Raw genomic sequence first — 17215 nt, forward strand, 5'->3', positions numbered from 1 at the left:
GAACTGGGAAAAGGTAGAAATGTAATAGGTTTTAAACAAGTGAAAGGGGGAGGGTGGAAGACGGGAGAGATTAAATGACAAAAGAGTTGGTGGTGCAAGGCCAAAGAGAGTAATATTTGGACAAGTAAAGAAACAAAAGATTTGTCTCGAGGAGGTGTGTATGGCATAATAATGAACAACTGCCATCTGAAAGCAAATACAAGAGAAAAACAAGAACAAATGAAAGTGAAACCAAACGAGAGTAAGACTAAAACCTGCAAAGAGAAAGGAAACAAAATGGGGCCGAGAGTACGGTGTGAAATTGTTGAATTCAATGTTGAGTCCAGAAGGCTGTGAAATGCCTAATCGAAAGATGAGGTGCTGTTCTTTGAACTTACGTTGAGCTTCATTGGAACACAGCAGGAGGCTGAAGACAGAGAGGCCAACGTGAGAGCAAGGTGGTGAATTAAAATGGCAGACAACTGGAAGCTTGGGGTCGTGCTTGCAGAATGAATGGAGGTGTCCTGCAAAGTGGTTACCCAATCTTTGGTCTCCCCAATGCAGAGCAGATCGCATTGGGGCAGCGAATACAGTATACTAAATTGAAGGAAGTACATGTAAATCGCCGTTTCACCTGCAAGAAGGGTTTGGGCCTTTGGATGGTGAGGGGAGAGGAGGTGAAAGGGCAGGTGTTGCATCTCCTGCACTTGCATGAAAAGGTGCCAAGGGAAGGGGAGGGGATGTTGGGGTGACTGAGGAGTGGACCAGGGTGTTGAGGAGGGAATGGTCCCTTTAGAATCCTGAAAGGGGAGGGGAGAGGTGTTTGGCGGTGGCATCACGCTGGAGGTGGAGGATGATCCGTTGAATACGGAGGTTGGTGGAGTGGAAGGTGAGGAGTAGAGGAGCCCAATTGTGGTTCTGGGAGGGAGGGGAAGGGTGAGCGCAGAAGAGTGTCAAATAGAACGAACACATTCGAGAGCCCTGTTTCCACAGTGGGGGATGATTTGTTGGTTAAGGAAAAAGGAAGACACATCAGAAGCATTGGTATAGAAGATTACATGATCAGAACAGATATAACGGAGATGGAGAAACTGGGAGAATGGAATGGAGTCCTGACAGGAAGCAGGGTGTGAGTCATTGAGCTTATAGTGAATATTGGTTGATAGCCTATCCCCAGAAATGGAGATAGAGAAGTCAAGGAAGGGAAGGGAAAAGTCAGAGCTGGACCATGTGAAGGCGAGAGAAGGATGGAAATTGGAAGCAAAGTTAAGGACATTTTTCAGTGCAGGGCGAGAGCAGAAAATGGCACCAATACAGTCATCAATGCACCAGAAAAAGAGGTGAGGCAGGGGGCCTGAGTAGGACTGGAACAATGTTCCACATATCCCACAAAAAGGCAGGCATAGCTAGGACCCATGCGGATCCCATAGCAACATCTTTCATTTGGAAGAAGTGAGTGGAGTTAAAGGAGAAGTTGTTCGTAGTGAACAATCTGAAATGTTAACTCTGTTTCTTTCTCCATAGATGCTGCCTGACCTGCTCAGTATTTCCAGCATTTTCTGTTTTTATTCCAACTATTGGTGTTTTTTTTCAGATTCCTGATGTGTTGTGTAGTCTTGCATGAGGCAGGAATCCCTTCACCTGAAACATCTCCTTTAGTATCACTCAAGGGTTCTGCCTCATTTACAGCAGCACTGTACTCAATTGGGACATGGACAGTGAATTATACTTAGATTACATTGCTGCACTAATACCTGCCGGAACAGAGCAGGATTTACATCTAAGCCTTGTCAATTTAGATAAAGGTCAGTGCGTCTTTTACAACTGTTTCAGTGAACTGAACCGATATGACAGATTGGCAAATTGTTCAGTAATGAACCAAGAACTTGCAGGAAATTTCCTATTCGTTTTAAAATCTGACCTGTATTCCTGTGTGTTTTACTCAGAGGGGGCTGAAATTTGCTGCTAGCCGGGTCAGGAACTCAGAGAGCGAGTGGTGGGATGTTAGACATGATCTTCCCAGAAGCAGCCAAATAAGAAGCCACCACTGAGAGCCCCATCCAATGAGGGACAGCAGCTGGGTTCCAGCGTCAGGAGGGCACCGCCTTCGCAGTGTGGGCAACGCCTGGCCATCGGCAGGAGCACCAGCTGCATCGTGGAAGCACCTTTAGTGAGAGGGAAGCAGCTGCCATTGAAGCAGGGAAAGCACTTGCGGAAACATCAGTCTCTGTGAAGTGGCTGCAAGGGCATGCCTCCTGCTTGGAGATGGATCCCCTTTGTGAATTACTACCGGGACATAAATGTAAACCCTTAATTGAGTCACAGCTCAGACCTCCTGCTGCGAAGCCAACTCCAACCCATTGCTGGGCTACTGACACAGTGGGAGGACTGTGTGATGCCGGCAAAATTGCAGTGCTGGGAGAAAATGGCCCTTGATTGAGGCCTAATTGGTTTCATTGCCTGCCCGCCTCCCTGGAGTGGGCTGCCGAGTCCCATGGCTGCCTACACCTGGAAAGTCGCCTGGAAGTGGGACAGCGTCAGGCAGCTGTCCTTATTGGGCTTCAAACCCATATCCACAGGGCTGGGAAAATTCAGCCCTAGGTAATTTCAAGAGCATATTAAATCAATTGTGTCTGTGGCACAGACACATTGGGCTGAATGGCCTCTTTTTATGCTTTAAATTTCTATGTAAGAGAGGGAGACCCCTGCCCATAGACCCCACCCCCACCTTCGCTGGAGGTGGGAAGGAGACTACTGAGCCTTCCAAGAGACACCTCCCATAGACCCCCTCTAAAGGAAGACCCCCATGAAGGGGAGAGACTGAGCCTTCCAAGAGAGACCCCTATTCGTCTGTTTACAAAAATGTGAAATATTGATTTCATTGGCATTCTTCAATGTATTGCTTGCATTTGACATCATTGGCCAGAATTATACACCGCCCCAGCAGGTTGGATGGTGGCATGGGGGTGGAGTAAAATTGAGTGGCAGGCTCTGGGAGGCATACCCACCCTGCTTCCGCCTCCAGACAGGTTTACGGCATCGGGCGGGGGGTGGGAAACGGCCCACCAGCCCAAGGCCAATCAAGACCCTTAAGTGGCCACTTAACGGCCACAAGGGCCCTCGCCCCCATCTCCCAACCCACCCCTGGGACCCAAGACACTCCCCTCCCCCCAAACGACCAGTCCAGCCTCACCAGGGAAGGACCGATCCCAATGGCGAGGCATGCCCCTATTTACCTTCCCTCCTCGATCCATGGCTTCAGCTGGACTGCAGTCCCAGCAGTGGCCACCGCTCCTGGTGGCGCTGCCGTGACTAAGAGCTGGAGCCCGCCGATTGGCCGGCAGCTCACTGAGGCAGGACCTCCTCCCTCAAGTGGGTGGAAGTCCCACCTCAGGACAATTAAAGCCTGGAGACCCGTAAAATGCGGGACGGATCCCTGGGCTAGGCAGAAGTGGGTTCACCATTGACTTTCACATAAGAATCCGGCTCCCATCCATCCACCGGCCATTATGTTAAAGCAACACCGATATCTCCCAAAGCTGGAGCTACCAATTGTTGAAAATAACTAGATTAATAGCTGCATGAAAATAACACACACAGAACTGTAGAAAATTTTCTTAAGCATTTCTATACTCTTCCCCTCCAGGGGTCAGTGGTTCTGTCTAAGCTGAAAGTTTAGCAGAATAATGGCAATTTCAATGCTTCAATTTTCAGTGCTTTTCAATTGTTCTGCCTACCTCTTGGGCCCAATATAGAGGGTTATTTACTAAAGCAAATGGACTATTTGCAACTCCACTCTCAGAAATGGCTCTCTTTATTAAACCTTTGTTGTATGGGCTCAGTATCTGTGGAGGAAGAAAAATCTAGATAAATGCAAGTTTAAATGGAACAAGTTGGTCAAGTGTCAAATTATAATGAGGTCTGTATGCCTTCTCAGCCAGAGTTGTTGTTATATGTTGCTGCTTGATATGCGTGAAGACATAACTTTTAAAAATGGTAATTCCATACAATAAGCAAATTATGTTGTAAAAACTATATTTTCCAGACTTTTTCAAATGATGTGCTGATGACACTGTAACAATAAAATAAACAATAAAATAAATGTACAATAAAAAAAATTCAAAGCATAATTTTTGGCTCAGTTTCACAATTAGATTTTTGAATTGCTACTCAGCTCTCTCAGTCATAGATGCCCCAACATCTTGTTATTTTTACCAGTTAGCCAGCTCATCACTTGCTTTAGATATGCATCTAAAGGATCACTATTGCATATGTATTGTAATTGGCTGTTTACCTCTCCATTCCTGTTGACAAAATAGTATTCAGTGAAATTCTTAGCTTAACTGGATTAATATGTTGGAGATATTGGTGAGGCATTCTTTGTATTTCCAACAAAAATGGCAATGCTATCAAAATATATTTGGTGTAATAGGACGCAATCTTTAACCATGAGCTGAGCTTTCAACCCCATGTCCTCTCCATCACAAATTCCAGCTCTGTAACATTACCCGTTTCCACCCCTGCCTCAGCTTTTCTGCTGCTGAAACCCTTACCCATGCTTTTGTTACTTCTAGGCTCGACTATTCCAATGCTGTCCTGGACGGCTTCTCATCTTCCTCCCTCCAAAAACTTGAGTTCATCTAAAACCCCATTCACCCTATATTGTTGACCTATGTTGGGTCCTGTTCCACCAATGCCTCAATTTTAATATTTTCATCCTCATATTCATATCTCTCAATGGCATTGCTGCTCCCTATCTCTGTAACCTCTTCCAACCTTCCAAGAACTCTGCATTCTTCTAACTCTGACCTCTTCTGCATTCCCCACTTCTTTCGCCCCACCATTAGCAGCCCTTGAACCCTGGAATTCTATCACGAAATTGCTCCGACTCCACCTCTCATTTAAGACCCTTCTTAAAACCTAGCTCTTTGACCAAGCTTTTAGTCACCCATCCTAATATCTCCATCTTCGGCTCAGTGTCAGTTTTTATCTGACCACATTCCTCTGAAGCTTCTTGGGACTGTTTCTAACATTAAAAGCTCCATAAAAATGTGAAATGTTGTTGAAATCTCTACTCCGTACCAGAATGGAATCCAACAGCTGCTGGAATGTGGAATATTTTACATTTACTGCTGTAAATTACACTTGTTTCTATTTGATAATTACTTTGCTACATTCCCAACCACATGACCAGAGTTATAAATTATCTTTTTTTTTTACCTGAAAATTGACACTTGCAGCTCCTGCTGACTGTCCGAAGAGAGTAATATAATTTGGGTCTCCACCAAATGCTTTGATGTTTCTTCTTACCCAACCAATGGCTTCATGCTGATCCCAGAGCCCATAATTACCTATGATTAGAGAAGTCAATTGGAAATGATACGCTCTTGTGGTGAAAGAGTCAGTTTGTTTACAAATCAAGCATTCTACCAATAAAAAGTGTTGCCCGATATAATCACCCCTATACTCAAAAGGTTCAAAACCAACCAGGACAGAACAGTTCCCTTGGCCCTCCCACTGGACTTAGCGTCCATCCTTTCCATCATGGATACACTGTAGCTGTAGTATGTACAACTACAGAATTCATTGTAATAACTCACCAAGGTTATTTTGGCAGCTGATTCCTCCTCTGCAACCTTTACCATCGAGTAAGACAAGAGCAGCAATATTGCAGAAACACCTTTATCTCTAAGTTCCATACTTTACACCATTATGGGAGCACCAGAATCACAAGTGTCAGAGTACCAATACGTACTTACATTGCTTTTGTTTTTAATAGAGACATAATTACAATATGGAAAGAATTGCTTAAATTAATATCACATTCTAAAAAGCTGCATAATACTGCTGAAGAGACAGGTTTTTGAAACACAGGCTTTTATCACAGCAGGGGATGCCATGTGTGCTTACATCAGAGCATTGTTTACAACAGGGACATGGTTTAGAGGAGAAATAAATAGGAAGTGACAGTGGGATGAAAGGGTATCAGACCTTGGCAAACGATTGGAAACAAATGAGTGGTTCTGAAGCATGAGGTAGGAAGAGGACAAAAAAACGAAAGGTAGATGCCATATTTTGAAGCCATTTTCATGATTTTTCATCAAATTCAAGCACATGAATTTCATACATAGGACTAATGTGCATTAGCCTGTGAGATTGGTTAGGGTGTTTAAGATTAATGTTTTGTTGATAAATTTCTGCCCCTAGTTCTATAAATCTATTTAAAGGATGAGGAAAGAATTATCCACTACAAGGACTGCTGTGGTTCAAGGAGAAGGCCTACTAGCATCTGCTGAGGGCAACTAGGGCTGGACTATAAATGTGGCCTTGACAACATCGCTGACCACATCATGAGAAAGAAGATGTGAGGGTCATGCATACTGTTTCTAATTGTATTACAGAGCATGGAAGTTTCTGACTAAAATGAGAAACAGGACTCCAGACAGAAATAGAACATTGGAGAGGAAGTTACTCCAGCCACCAAGTTCCTAGTCACCAGAGCCAACTTGGGCAGAGGAATTCCAGCAAGCTCAGATTTTAAGGTGCTCTACAAATAAAAGGTGTACAATTCTAAATCTGTTCAGAGTAATAATTAGGTTGCTGCGTGCTACAAGGCAGGAACACAACAGAGGACTTTATTTGGCATATTGAATGTTGAAAACAGAACTCAAATAGTTTATCAATGCCAGAAATATGTTCTGCCATTATACAATTTTTGGGTACTTTCTTTTTGCTGGGGGGGAGATTGGGTGGAGGAGGAGTCCACAGATATGGGGTCAGTTTCTACAATTAGGCCAATGACATCCATTTCTAACTGTACACTACATCTCTCAACTGCTCCACTACCTCTGTTCAATGTCCGATATTCAGTCTTAGATAATGTACAATATCTTCCAGCTAAACGTTGGACGACTGAAACTGTTGTCTTCAGTCCTTGTCACTAACTCTACTCCCTCACCACTGACTCCATCTCATTCCCTTACCATTGCCTCAGGCTACAGTAGATGTTTGCAACATGGCATCCTGTTCAATGTGAGCTGAGTTTCACACCCCATAATCCTTTCCACTTCCACCTCAAAGACTACTGAGTTTCATCCCTGTAACTTTTCCCACCTCTGAACCTATCTTAGCCCATTGGTTGCTAATAACACTCATACATGCCTTTAGCACCTCCAGACTTGGTTACTGCAATACACTACTTGCTGCTCTTCCATCCACCAGAAATTCTACCTCACCCAAAATATCCTATCTCGTACTAAAATCCTGATTGCCCATTACTCCCAGCCTGGCCAATATTGGTTTCTGGTTTTCCAACGCCACTAATTTATAAGTTCCAGTCATTGGTCTGGAAATTGGATGGTGCCTGAATCGGGGAACATTCCTGGTGCAGTGCACACTTCACATGCCTAATGAAAACAGTGGCAGAACCGTGGCAAACTGGTCCGCAGGATTCCTTAGTATACTACTTATGAGTTGTGGGTGCCATTTACAGTCATAGAGTCAGCTTGCTGATTCCATGGAGGGGAAAGCAAGATCAGCCAACTCAGACGAGGGCCTCGTAAGAGTCCAGGACCAGAGGAAAATGGGAGGGAGAGGATGTGTAGCAGCTGACAGTGGCCTGTAATTTTCATGTGGAGCCAGGAGGAGCACTCCCGAAGATAAAGACTGCATGAAACAGGCTGTGATTATTCACATACCAATTTGAATGGCGGGATTGTCTTATGAGGAGAGATTGAGGAAACTGGGCCTGTATTCTCTAGAGATTCGAAGAATGAGAGCTGATCTCATTGACACTTACAAAATTCTTACAGGGCGTGACAGGGTGGATGTAGATAGGATGTTTCCCCTGCTGGTGAGTCTAAAACTAGGGGACATAGTCTCAGAATAAGGGGGAGGCCATTTAAGACTGAGATGAGGAGGAATTTCTTCACTCAGAGGGTGGTGAATCTTTAGAATTCTCTACCCCAGTGGACTGTGGAAACTCAGTCACTAAGCATGTTCAAGACAGAAATCGATAGATATCTGGACAGTAATGAGATCAAGGGATATGGGGATAGTGTGGGAAAATGACGTTGAGGTAGATGATCAGCCATGATCTACTTGAATGGCGGAGCAGGTTCAATGGGCTGAATGGCCTACTCCTGCTACTATGTTCCTATAAAGAAGCCTGAAATTGGTATTAGGCCTCTGATTTGCATATGCAGTGAGACTAACACTGGTTTCAGGCAGGTGCCAATTAAGCAGCCCCAACCAATATGGCAAAGCGCTTCCAGCAAAAACAGAATGAACAGGCTGCCCGCCATATTCGACCCATAGGTGCCCACTTTACACCTGTGAATCGGGTGCAGCATGATCTAATTTCTAGGCCATCATCTTTAAATGCTTTCATTGGCCTTGCCCCTCCCTATTTCTGAAACCTCCTTTAGCCCTACAAATCCTCCCGCTGAACTCTCCATTCATCTGGCTCCTGACTCTTGTGCATGCATTTTCACATATGATTGGCCACCATGCTTTCAAACACCCAGATCACATTGTCTACAATTCCCTCCCTAAACTTGTCTTTCTCTTCACCTATATTTTCTCCTTTAAAACCCACCTATTTTTGTCAATCTTCCTAATCTTTCCTCCTCTGGCTTGGCAATTGTTGCCCTCAAGTGTCTGTGAAGCTTTGTTGGCTATTTCTCTACACTAAAGGCACGATGTAAATGCTGTTCTGATAGCATGTCCCAGGTTGAAAATTCACCATAACTCGAAACATGAGTCCAAACCCACATCCTGTCAGGGAATATTTTATAATGAGGGAGGCATGAAAAATATGACATTTATTTAAGGTTGTGCTATCTACTGCAGCCTTATAAATGGCATGCTGTAATTTTGTCCAAATGGTAGTTCTCATTAAAGGATTAATGGTTCCAGCAACCCTAGTGAAACTGACCTGGTGCATTTGCATCTCCTGTGCTGAAGAAACCCAGGGGTCCCAGGCGGTAGTTAAATGACACAACGACAACATCACCTCGGGCAGCGATTTGAGATCCGTCATAGATGAAATTTGAAGATGCTCCAATAATGAAAGCACCTCCGTAGATCCAAACCATCACTGGTAAATACTTCTGTGCTGGATAAGTGATGTTTAAAAAAAAAATTGTTTTAACTGAAATTCTTTTTTCCATCCATTTATACACAAAAAGAAGTGGAAGTATGAATTTCTTCATTAAATTAATCATTAGCAATTGTGCGCAGTGACGACCTCTTGTCAGAAATGCGTAATTGAAAAACTTCTCTTTATGTGTGTATAGAAAATAAGGTGGGATTACAGGATATGATATTTTTCCTCAGTATTCTTTTCTTCCTAACTGAACAAATGCTTAAATGAAAGAATGCCTTTCAAATTGTACCATTTGACCGAGTATGGCATCAAGGAGCCCTAGCAAAACTAAGGTCAATGGGAATCAGGGGAAAGACCCTCCGTTGGCTGGAGTCATGCCTAGTGCAAAGGAAGTCGGTTGTGGTTGTTGGAGGTCAATCATCTGAGCTCCAGGACATCACTGCAGGAGTTCCTCAGGGTAGTGTCCTAGGCCCAACCATCTTCAGCTGCTTCATCAATGACCTTCCTTCAATCATAAGGTCAGAAGTGGGGATGTTCACTGATGATTGCACAATGTTCAGCACCATTCGTGACTCCTCAGATACTGAAGCATTCCGTGCAGAAATGCAGCAAGACCTGGACAATATCCAGGCTTGGGCTGATAAGTGGCAAGTAACATTCGCGCCACACAAGTGCCAGGCAATGACCATCTCCAACAAGAGAGAATCTAACCATCTCCCCTTGACATTCAACGGCATTACCATCGCTGAATCCCCCACTATCAACATCCTAGGGCCTACCATTGACCAGAAATTGAACTGGAGTAGACATATAAATACTGTGGCTACAAGAACAGGTCAAAGGCTAGGAATGCTGAGGCGAGTAACTCACCTCCTGACTCCCCAAAGCCTGTCCACCATCCACAAGGCACAAGTCAGGAGTCTGATGGAATACTCTCCACTTGCCTGGATGGGTGCAGCTCCAACAACACTCAAGAAGCTCGACACCATCCAGGACAAAGCAGCCCGCTTGATTGGCACCCCATCCACCACCTTCAACATTCACTCCCTCCACCACTGATGCACAGTGGCAGCAGTGTGTACCATCTACAAGATGCACTGCAGCAAAGCACCAAGGCTCCTTAGACAGCACCTTCCAAACCCGCGACCTCTACCAACTAGAAGGATAAGGGCAGCAAATACTTGGGAACACCACCACCTGCAAGTTCCCCTCCAAGTCACACACCATCCTGATTTGGAACTATATTTCCGTTCCTTCACTGTCGCTGGGTCAAAATCCTGGAACTCCCTTCCTAACAGCACTGTGGGTGTACCTATGCCACATGGACTGCAGCGGTTCAAGAAGGCAGCTCACCACCACCTTCTCAAGGGCAATTAGGGATGGGCAATAAATGCTGGCCTGGCCAGCGACACCCACATCCCATGAATGAATAAAAAGAAAAATTTATGATCATTACAGCTTTAAAACAATGCCTTCTTGTGGTCTAGTGACAGGCAGCAATATGGTGGTGGTAAAGGTGGGGTAGTACATTCCTCTAATATAAAAACAAGAAATGCTGGAACCACTCAGCAGGTCTGGCAGCATCTGTGAAAAGAGAAGCAGAGTTAACGTTTCGGGTCAGTGACCCTTCTTCGGAACTGACAAATATTAGAAAATTCACAGGTTATAAGGAAGTGAGGTGGGGGTGGGGCAAGAGATAACAAAGGAGGTCGAGATTGGACCATGCCACATAGTTTTGGTCAGCTATGTGGCATGGTCCAATCTCGACCTCCTTTGTTATCTCTTGCCCCACCCCCACCTCACTTCCTTATAACCTGTGACTTTTCTAATATTTGTCAGTTCCGAAGAAGGGTCACTGACCCGAAATGTTAACTCTGCTTCTCTTTTCACAGATGCTGCCAGACCTGCTGAGTGGTTCCAGCATTTCTTGTTTTTATTTCAGATTTCCAGCATCCGCAGTATTTTGCTTTTATTTTAGTACATTCCTGTTTGGTTAGCTGTATAACCGTTTCCGTGATAATGTCGGAAGAAAAGTTGCTTCTCAGATTGTCTCTAACATTATCCCTAGTTTGTTCCTTCTTTCATTTTGGAGTTGAGTTGGTGCCACAGCTTTCTGCTTGTGAGCTTCTAGCTCACAATTACCACCCCCCACCCACTTTCACCTGCGGCCTATCCAGTGCAATCCCACCCAACAGGGACAGCAGTATAAGAAAGTCATAGCTAGAGGGGCTCGTAAACCAAGAGTTTCCTTGTTTCTGGCTTGGCTCCCAAGTCATGGATCCAAATCCCACCACGGCAGCTGGAGGAATTTATAAATCTGGAATAAAGTGTGAGTCTTATTAATAACAATCATGAAACTACTGGATTATTGTAAAACCCCATCTGGGTCACTAATGTCCTTCAGAGGGGAAATCTGCTGTCCTTATTCAGTCTGGCCTACATGGGACTCCAGACCCACAGCAATGCAGTGGATTCTTAACAACCCTTTAAAATGGCCTAGCAAGCCACTCAGTTGTATCAAACTGCTGCAGAAAAGTGAAATAAGAACAGCACTGTGGGTGCACCTACACCATGTGGACTGCAGCGGTTCAAGAAGGCAGCTCACCACCACCTTCTCAAGGGCAATTAGAGAAGAGCAATAAATGCTGGCCTTTCCAGCAATGCTCAGCTCACAAGAATGAATTTTTTTAAAAAGTATGCCAAGTGAGAGCAGGCTTCTCAGCCTGCCAGCTAGCCAAAGTGGGATCTAAGCCTGCGTTGTCGCCTGGATCCCCAAAAATTAGTAACACTTTGAAAGTATTTTGGGGCCCCTTATAAAGAAGGCCAATGGGTAAATGTCAGTCTTTTTACCTGGGCAGGTGCCTAGCACTCTCCGTCAAGATTCCCAGCCAGCTGCTCTGGAAGATGCCCAGTGTACCATTAGTGGTATAGGTGCTCACCCAATCGTGTATCAGGGTCAGTGCCAGAAAGCGTGTTCTAGTCTTCACATTGAGTCCTCTTTATCTCCATTGTTTTTAATTCAGTACAGGCTACTAATTAGCTTTTGTCTACATAATAACAATTATTACCAGTGATTTCTTCAGAGCAGCTCCCACTCTGTTGCCATTACTTCATCAATATTAAATAAGAAAGCCTGTTTACACACATAAATGGAGTTTATGCTGCACTTGCAGCAAAAATGACAGCAGCAGAGTGGAATCAGCGCCAAGGAAATTGAACCCCCACCCCAGCCCCCATTGTTTCCCTTGAACTGGTCAAAGTTTCATTTTCTTTTCAATTTTTTCTCTTTCTACCTACCTTTTCTGAAGCAAGGAAACAAATGATACTCTGGTATGTTAACCAAATGGCAATTCTTCACATATGAACCCCCACAATGAGTGTTGGCAGGCAGAGTTGTGAGGGGCAAGGCAGAGAAACCCAACCTTAACCTCATTGGACATCCATATAGGCAGTTTCAAGCCAGGATTATTTGATCGCATGCAGGAACCTAGCTGATAATTCCCCTCCCTAAACTAGGGTTCATGAGGTCAACTGTAGCACCCCAAGTGCTGCTTGGTTGAGAACAACCTAGAGTCTTAGAGTCATTACGACAGAAAAGGAGGCCATTCGGCCCATCAAGTCCATGACGGCTCTCTGTGGAGCAATCCACCGTCCCATTCCCAAGCCTAGCTGCGTAGCCCTGCTAGTTTATTTCTCTCAAGTTCCCATCCAATTTCCTTTGAGATCATTAATCATCTCCGCTTCCACCATCCTCCTAGGCAGTGAGTTCCAAGTCATTATCACTTGCTGTGTAAAACATTCTTCCTCACATCCCCTCTGCATCTCTTGCACAAAATGTTAAATCTGTGTTCCCTAATCCTTGTACCATCAGCGAATGAGAATAGCTTTTCTTTGTCTATCTTAGGTAAATCTGTCATAATCTTATACACCTCTATAAAATCTCCTCTCAATCTCCTTTTCACCATGGAGAACAACCCCAGCTTCTCCAACCTATCCTTGGAGCTAAAAACCCTCATCTTGGGAACCATTCTGGTAAATCTCCTCTGCACCCTCTCAAGGACCCTCACATCCTTCCTAAAGTTTGGTGACCAGGACTGGCCTAATCAGAGCTTTATAAAGGTTCAGCATAACTTCCCTGCTTGTACTAAATGCCTCTATTTATGAAGCCCAAGATCCCATATGTTTTGCTAACTGCTCTCTCAATATGTCCTGTCACCTTCAAGGATCTGTACACAGGGACCCCAAGGTTTTGAAATTTTACTTTGTATTCAAATATCCAAGTCATTCTTATATTTTTCAAAAAAGCATTGGTGCTAGCACTGACCCTTGGGGAACACCACTGTCTACCATCCTCCATTTATCATGATTTGCTGTATTCTGTCCTTAAGCCTATTTTTTTATCCAAGCTGATACTGACCCTCCTATTCCATGAGCCTCAATTTTGTTAACTGGCCTTTTATGTGCTACTTTATCAAATGCTTTCTTAAAATCCATACAGACAACTTCCATTGCATTCCCTTTATCAACCTTCTCTGTTACTTCATCAAAAATTCAATTAGGTTAGTTAAGCACACTCTGCCTTTTACAAATCCATGCTGGCTCTCCTTAATTAACACAAATCTCTCCAAGTACCTGTTGATTTTTTTTCCCCTGATTATTGTTTCTGAGACCTTAGTCACCACTGATGTTAAACTGACCATCCAGTAGTTACTAGGAAGGTCCTTACACCCTTTATTGAAAAAGTGTGTCACATTTGCCACTCTGCTATCTCCTGCGACCTTCTGCTCTGTATGACTTAGTATTACCTTAGTCAATGAATTTTTGGCTAGGTCATTGTGAATTCCTGAGGTTACATGGTTTCAGTAGTTACATACAGCTTAGAAGTTGTATTGCTGTGGTTTCTGAATTCATGAAGTTGTTGGGAAAGAGTTTTTTTTGCGCCAACAACTTTGAAAATAACCAAACCTGCATACAAAATAAAACAAAAAACTGAAAGTATTTTTAACATCACAAGCTTATATGTACATTTTCTTTCATTAAAGAAAACTGTGGCATTTGATAACTTTACGTTAACGTACTTGATTGTGGAGACCAAACATTTAGATAGAGGCAGTCTTCATCCCCTGTTACTGTCTTTAGAGAGATTTGTAAGCATGGGTTTCCATATTTTACAGCATTAAAGATGTCTGTAGAAAGGACAGAGATTTGAATAAATGTAGGCAAGAAGTATTGCTGACACAGACATTCAAATTCCTCTTTGATCCATTTTGTCTTCTCCATTAGCTTTGCTATATCATAATACTTTATTTAATTTTGTGGCTCCTTTCAGTCTGACTTCTCCCTTATCATTTCCCTTCTTTCCCTTACTTATTCAATAATGAGACCATCTGACAAATTATCCAAGTGCCTACAATTAACAATGTATCATGGGCGTAACCATGTCGGTTTGAAGCAGAGTGCGGAAGCTGCCTGCTAATGTACAATCTGATTGTAATAATGATTGTAATAATTTTCTGCCCATTGCACAAATTGCAACAGCTAAGTTAAATATTTTGTCACTTCAGACCTCAGCATTTATTATACAGAAATTAATTGCTAAAATGAATGGAGTTCCTGTAATTTTCCAAACAACCTAGCCAGCCAGTTTATATGGTCAAAAAATTGGCCCGCTATTCCCAAAAATGCAATATCAGATTAGTGAACACTTATAAAAGCATGGGCTATACAGGAGCAGTTAGCTTGAATTTCTACACAGCAGGACATGCATGTGTAGTCTGATTGAATATTTTTGAGGAAACCATAGAGATTCTGAAAGTCTGTGGGGAGAGGAATGAATCCCATTGGAAGTAGGGGCAGTGCCCCACCACAGCCTCACTACTGATCTCAGAAAAGCTCATGGGTAATAGCGGGCCCATCGATTTTGCAGCTTCAGCAGGTTGGAGTGGCCCCCATATCAAAGAGGTCAGAAACGCATACTGAAGGCAGGGACGAGCGAGAATTGGACTGTTCTCCAGAAGTGGAAAGAGGCTGCCGCCAGCAGACCCCTGAGGAAGGGGGCCACTTGCGATATTCTTTTAAAAAACACTGTGTTTACAATTTATGAAGGTTTCAGCCCCAATGATGGCCTGGACCTGCATGCGGAATTCACATCCACACCATTGATGAGGAATGCCTGGTGAGACCCAGGTTCCCTTACACCGGGTACGACTGGGGGTCAGGAACCACCTACTTAGTGAAGTTGAATTAGCACAGAACTTTGGTTAAGCTATATTTAGGGTGCAATTGGTCTATGCCAGTAGCACTAAATGGACTAATAGCAAATAAATACTCCCTTTTACACCATACCCAATTGTCTTTTCCATTGGAAAAGCCCAATTTCACCCTCATGGTGCAATTCTGGGCACCTCATTATAGGAAGGATATTAAAGGCACTGGAATAGAGAATATTAAGGAGAAAAATAGCTATTTTAAAAAATCTGAATGTTTTCATAGTTAGAGATTGTTTTCACTTATTAACAAACTAGTACCAAGTCACATAAGTAGAAGAGCAATCGAGAAGATGAAGAATTTTTTCACACATGAGGCTAATAGAACTTAGGACTCTTTTGCCACAAGTGGCTACTGAGGCAGATATTTTAATAGCATTATTTAAAAGAGAACTGAAAAATTATTGGGTCGTTACTAAGGGCAGGGTAATAAAATTGAATTGAGTTGAAAAAATAGGAAGGCAAATGGCTGCCTTCTCTGTACTTTATATGATAGTGTATTAAGGTCAGCAGAAGAAGGACCAATTAACAGTAGTATTTGTAATAATTAAACCATTGCTCCAGGACACAGCTCTACCATGACCACATCCGTGAATATGTTGCCAAAACTGTGCCCCCACTATTTACTACAGGGTATTTAAAACCAAAACTTATTTTGAATGTTAGGATATAACAAAATAAAAACTATGTTATAATCAAAGCTATACTGCATATAAATGAGTAGGTTTTTGAACTGTAAATGCACAGACATAATAACCCAGAACAGACTAATCAGTAATAGTGGGAAGAGAACTGCCGTAATTTAGTGCCTGTCTAATCCTGAGGGAGGATGCCTTATGCAAACCACCTCCACATCAAGAAAAAATACTTGCACTTATGTTGAAAGACACATCAGTGTCTGACTTTTCTATCTGATCAAAACACAGCTTTTCATGTATTTTCAAGTGTTTGTATCTAGTCCTACCAGTCCATTTTTTGTGTGGTTTAGGTTTCCGAAATCGTTTTGGAGGTGCAGCAAATGGAATCCCTTTGAAAGTTTTAATTCCCTTGGAAGCAACAGTCTTAATATATCCCATCACAGGTCCATATTCAGTCTGTACCATTACCTGCACAGAATGGAACAAATAAAATAAATAGATAAGCAAGTACTAAAGTTGCCTTCCCTTTGAATCCTCAACAACAACTAGCATTTAGATAGCACATTTAGTGTAGAGAAATGTCAAAAGGCACTTCACAGGAACATAGTCAGATAAAAATTGGCAACAGGCCAAAGAAAGATATATTTTCAGATAATATAAAAATTGGCCGTGTGGTTAATAGTGAGGAAGAAAGCTGTAGACTGCAGGAAGATATCAAAGGTCAAGTGAGCAGAAAGGTGGCAAATGGAATTCAATCAGAAGAAGTGTGAGGTAATTTTTTTTATTCATTCATGGGATGTGGGCGTCGCTGGCCAAGCCAGCATTTATTGCCCATCCCTAATTGGCCTTGAGAAGGTGGTGGTGAGCTGCCTTCTTGAACCGCTGCAGTCCATGTGGCATAGGTACACCCACAGTGCTGTTAGGAAGGGAGTTCCAGGATTTTGACCCAGCGACAGTGAAGGAACGGCAATATAGTTCCAAATCAGGATGGTGTGTGACTTGGAGGGGAACTTGCAGGTGGTGGTGTTCCCATGTATTTGCTGCCCTTATCCTTCTAGTTGGTAGAGGTCGCGGGTTTGGAAGGTGCTGTCTAAGGAGCCTTGGTGCTTTGCTGCAGTGCATCTTGTAGATGGTACACACTGCTGCCACTGTGCATCAGTGGTGGAGGGAGTGAATGTTGAAGGTGGTGGATGGGGTGCCAATCAAGCGGGCTGCTTTGTCCTGGA

General features: G+C 43.4%; 1 protein-coding gene across 2 annotated transcripts in view; it reads right to left on the reverse strand.

Moving 5' to 3' along the window:
* Window positions 1–17215, reverse strand: part of LOC137347656 (bile salt-activated lipase-like) — a 45659-nt gene that overhangs the window by 25755 nt on the left and 2689 nt on the right. The window contains exons 4-8 of one of the 2 annotated variants that reach the window (XM_068012308.1): window positions 16316–16457; window positions 14164–14271; window positions 8915–9094; window positions 5200–5330; window positions 3717–3824 (exon numbers count right to left, since the gene is read on the reverse strand). In XM_068012308.1, coding sequence (XP_067868409.1) covers window positions 3717–3824; window positions 5200–5330; window positions 8915–9094; window positions 14164–14271; window positions 16316–16457 — 669 coding nt within the window. The remainder of the gene's footprint in view (window positions 1–3716; window positions 3825–5199; window positions 5331–8914; window positions 9095–14163; window positions 14272–16315; window positions 16458–17215) is intronic. The other variant, XM_068012309.1, reaches the window with a different exon arrangement.

The sequence above is a fragment of the Heterodontus francisci genome, chromosome 32, assembly GCF_036365525.1.
Source record: "Heterodontus francisci isolate sHetFra1 chromosome 32, sHetFra1.hap1, whole genome shotgun sequence".
Taxonomy (NCBI): Eukaryota; Metazoa; Chordata; class Chondrichthyes; order Heterodontiformes; family Heterodontidae; genus Heterodontus; species Heterodontus francisci.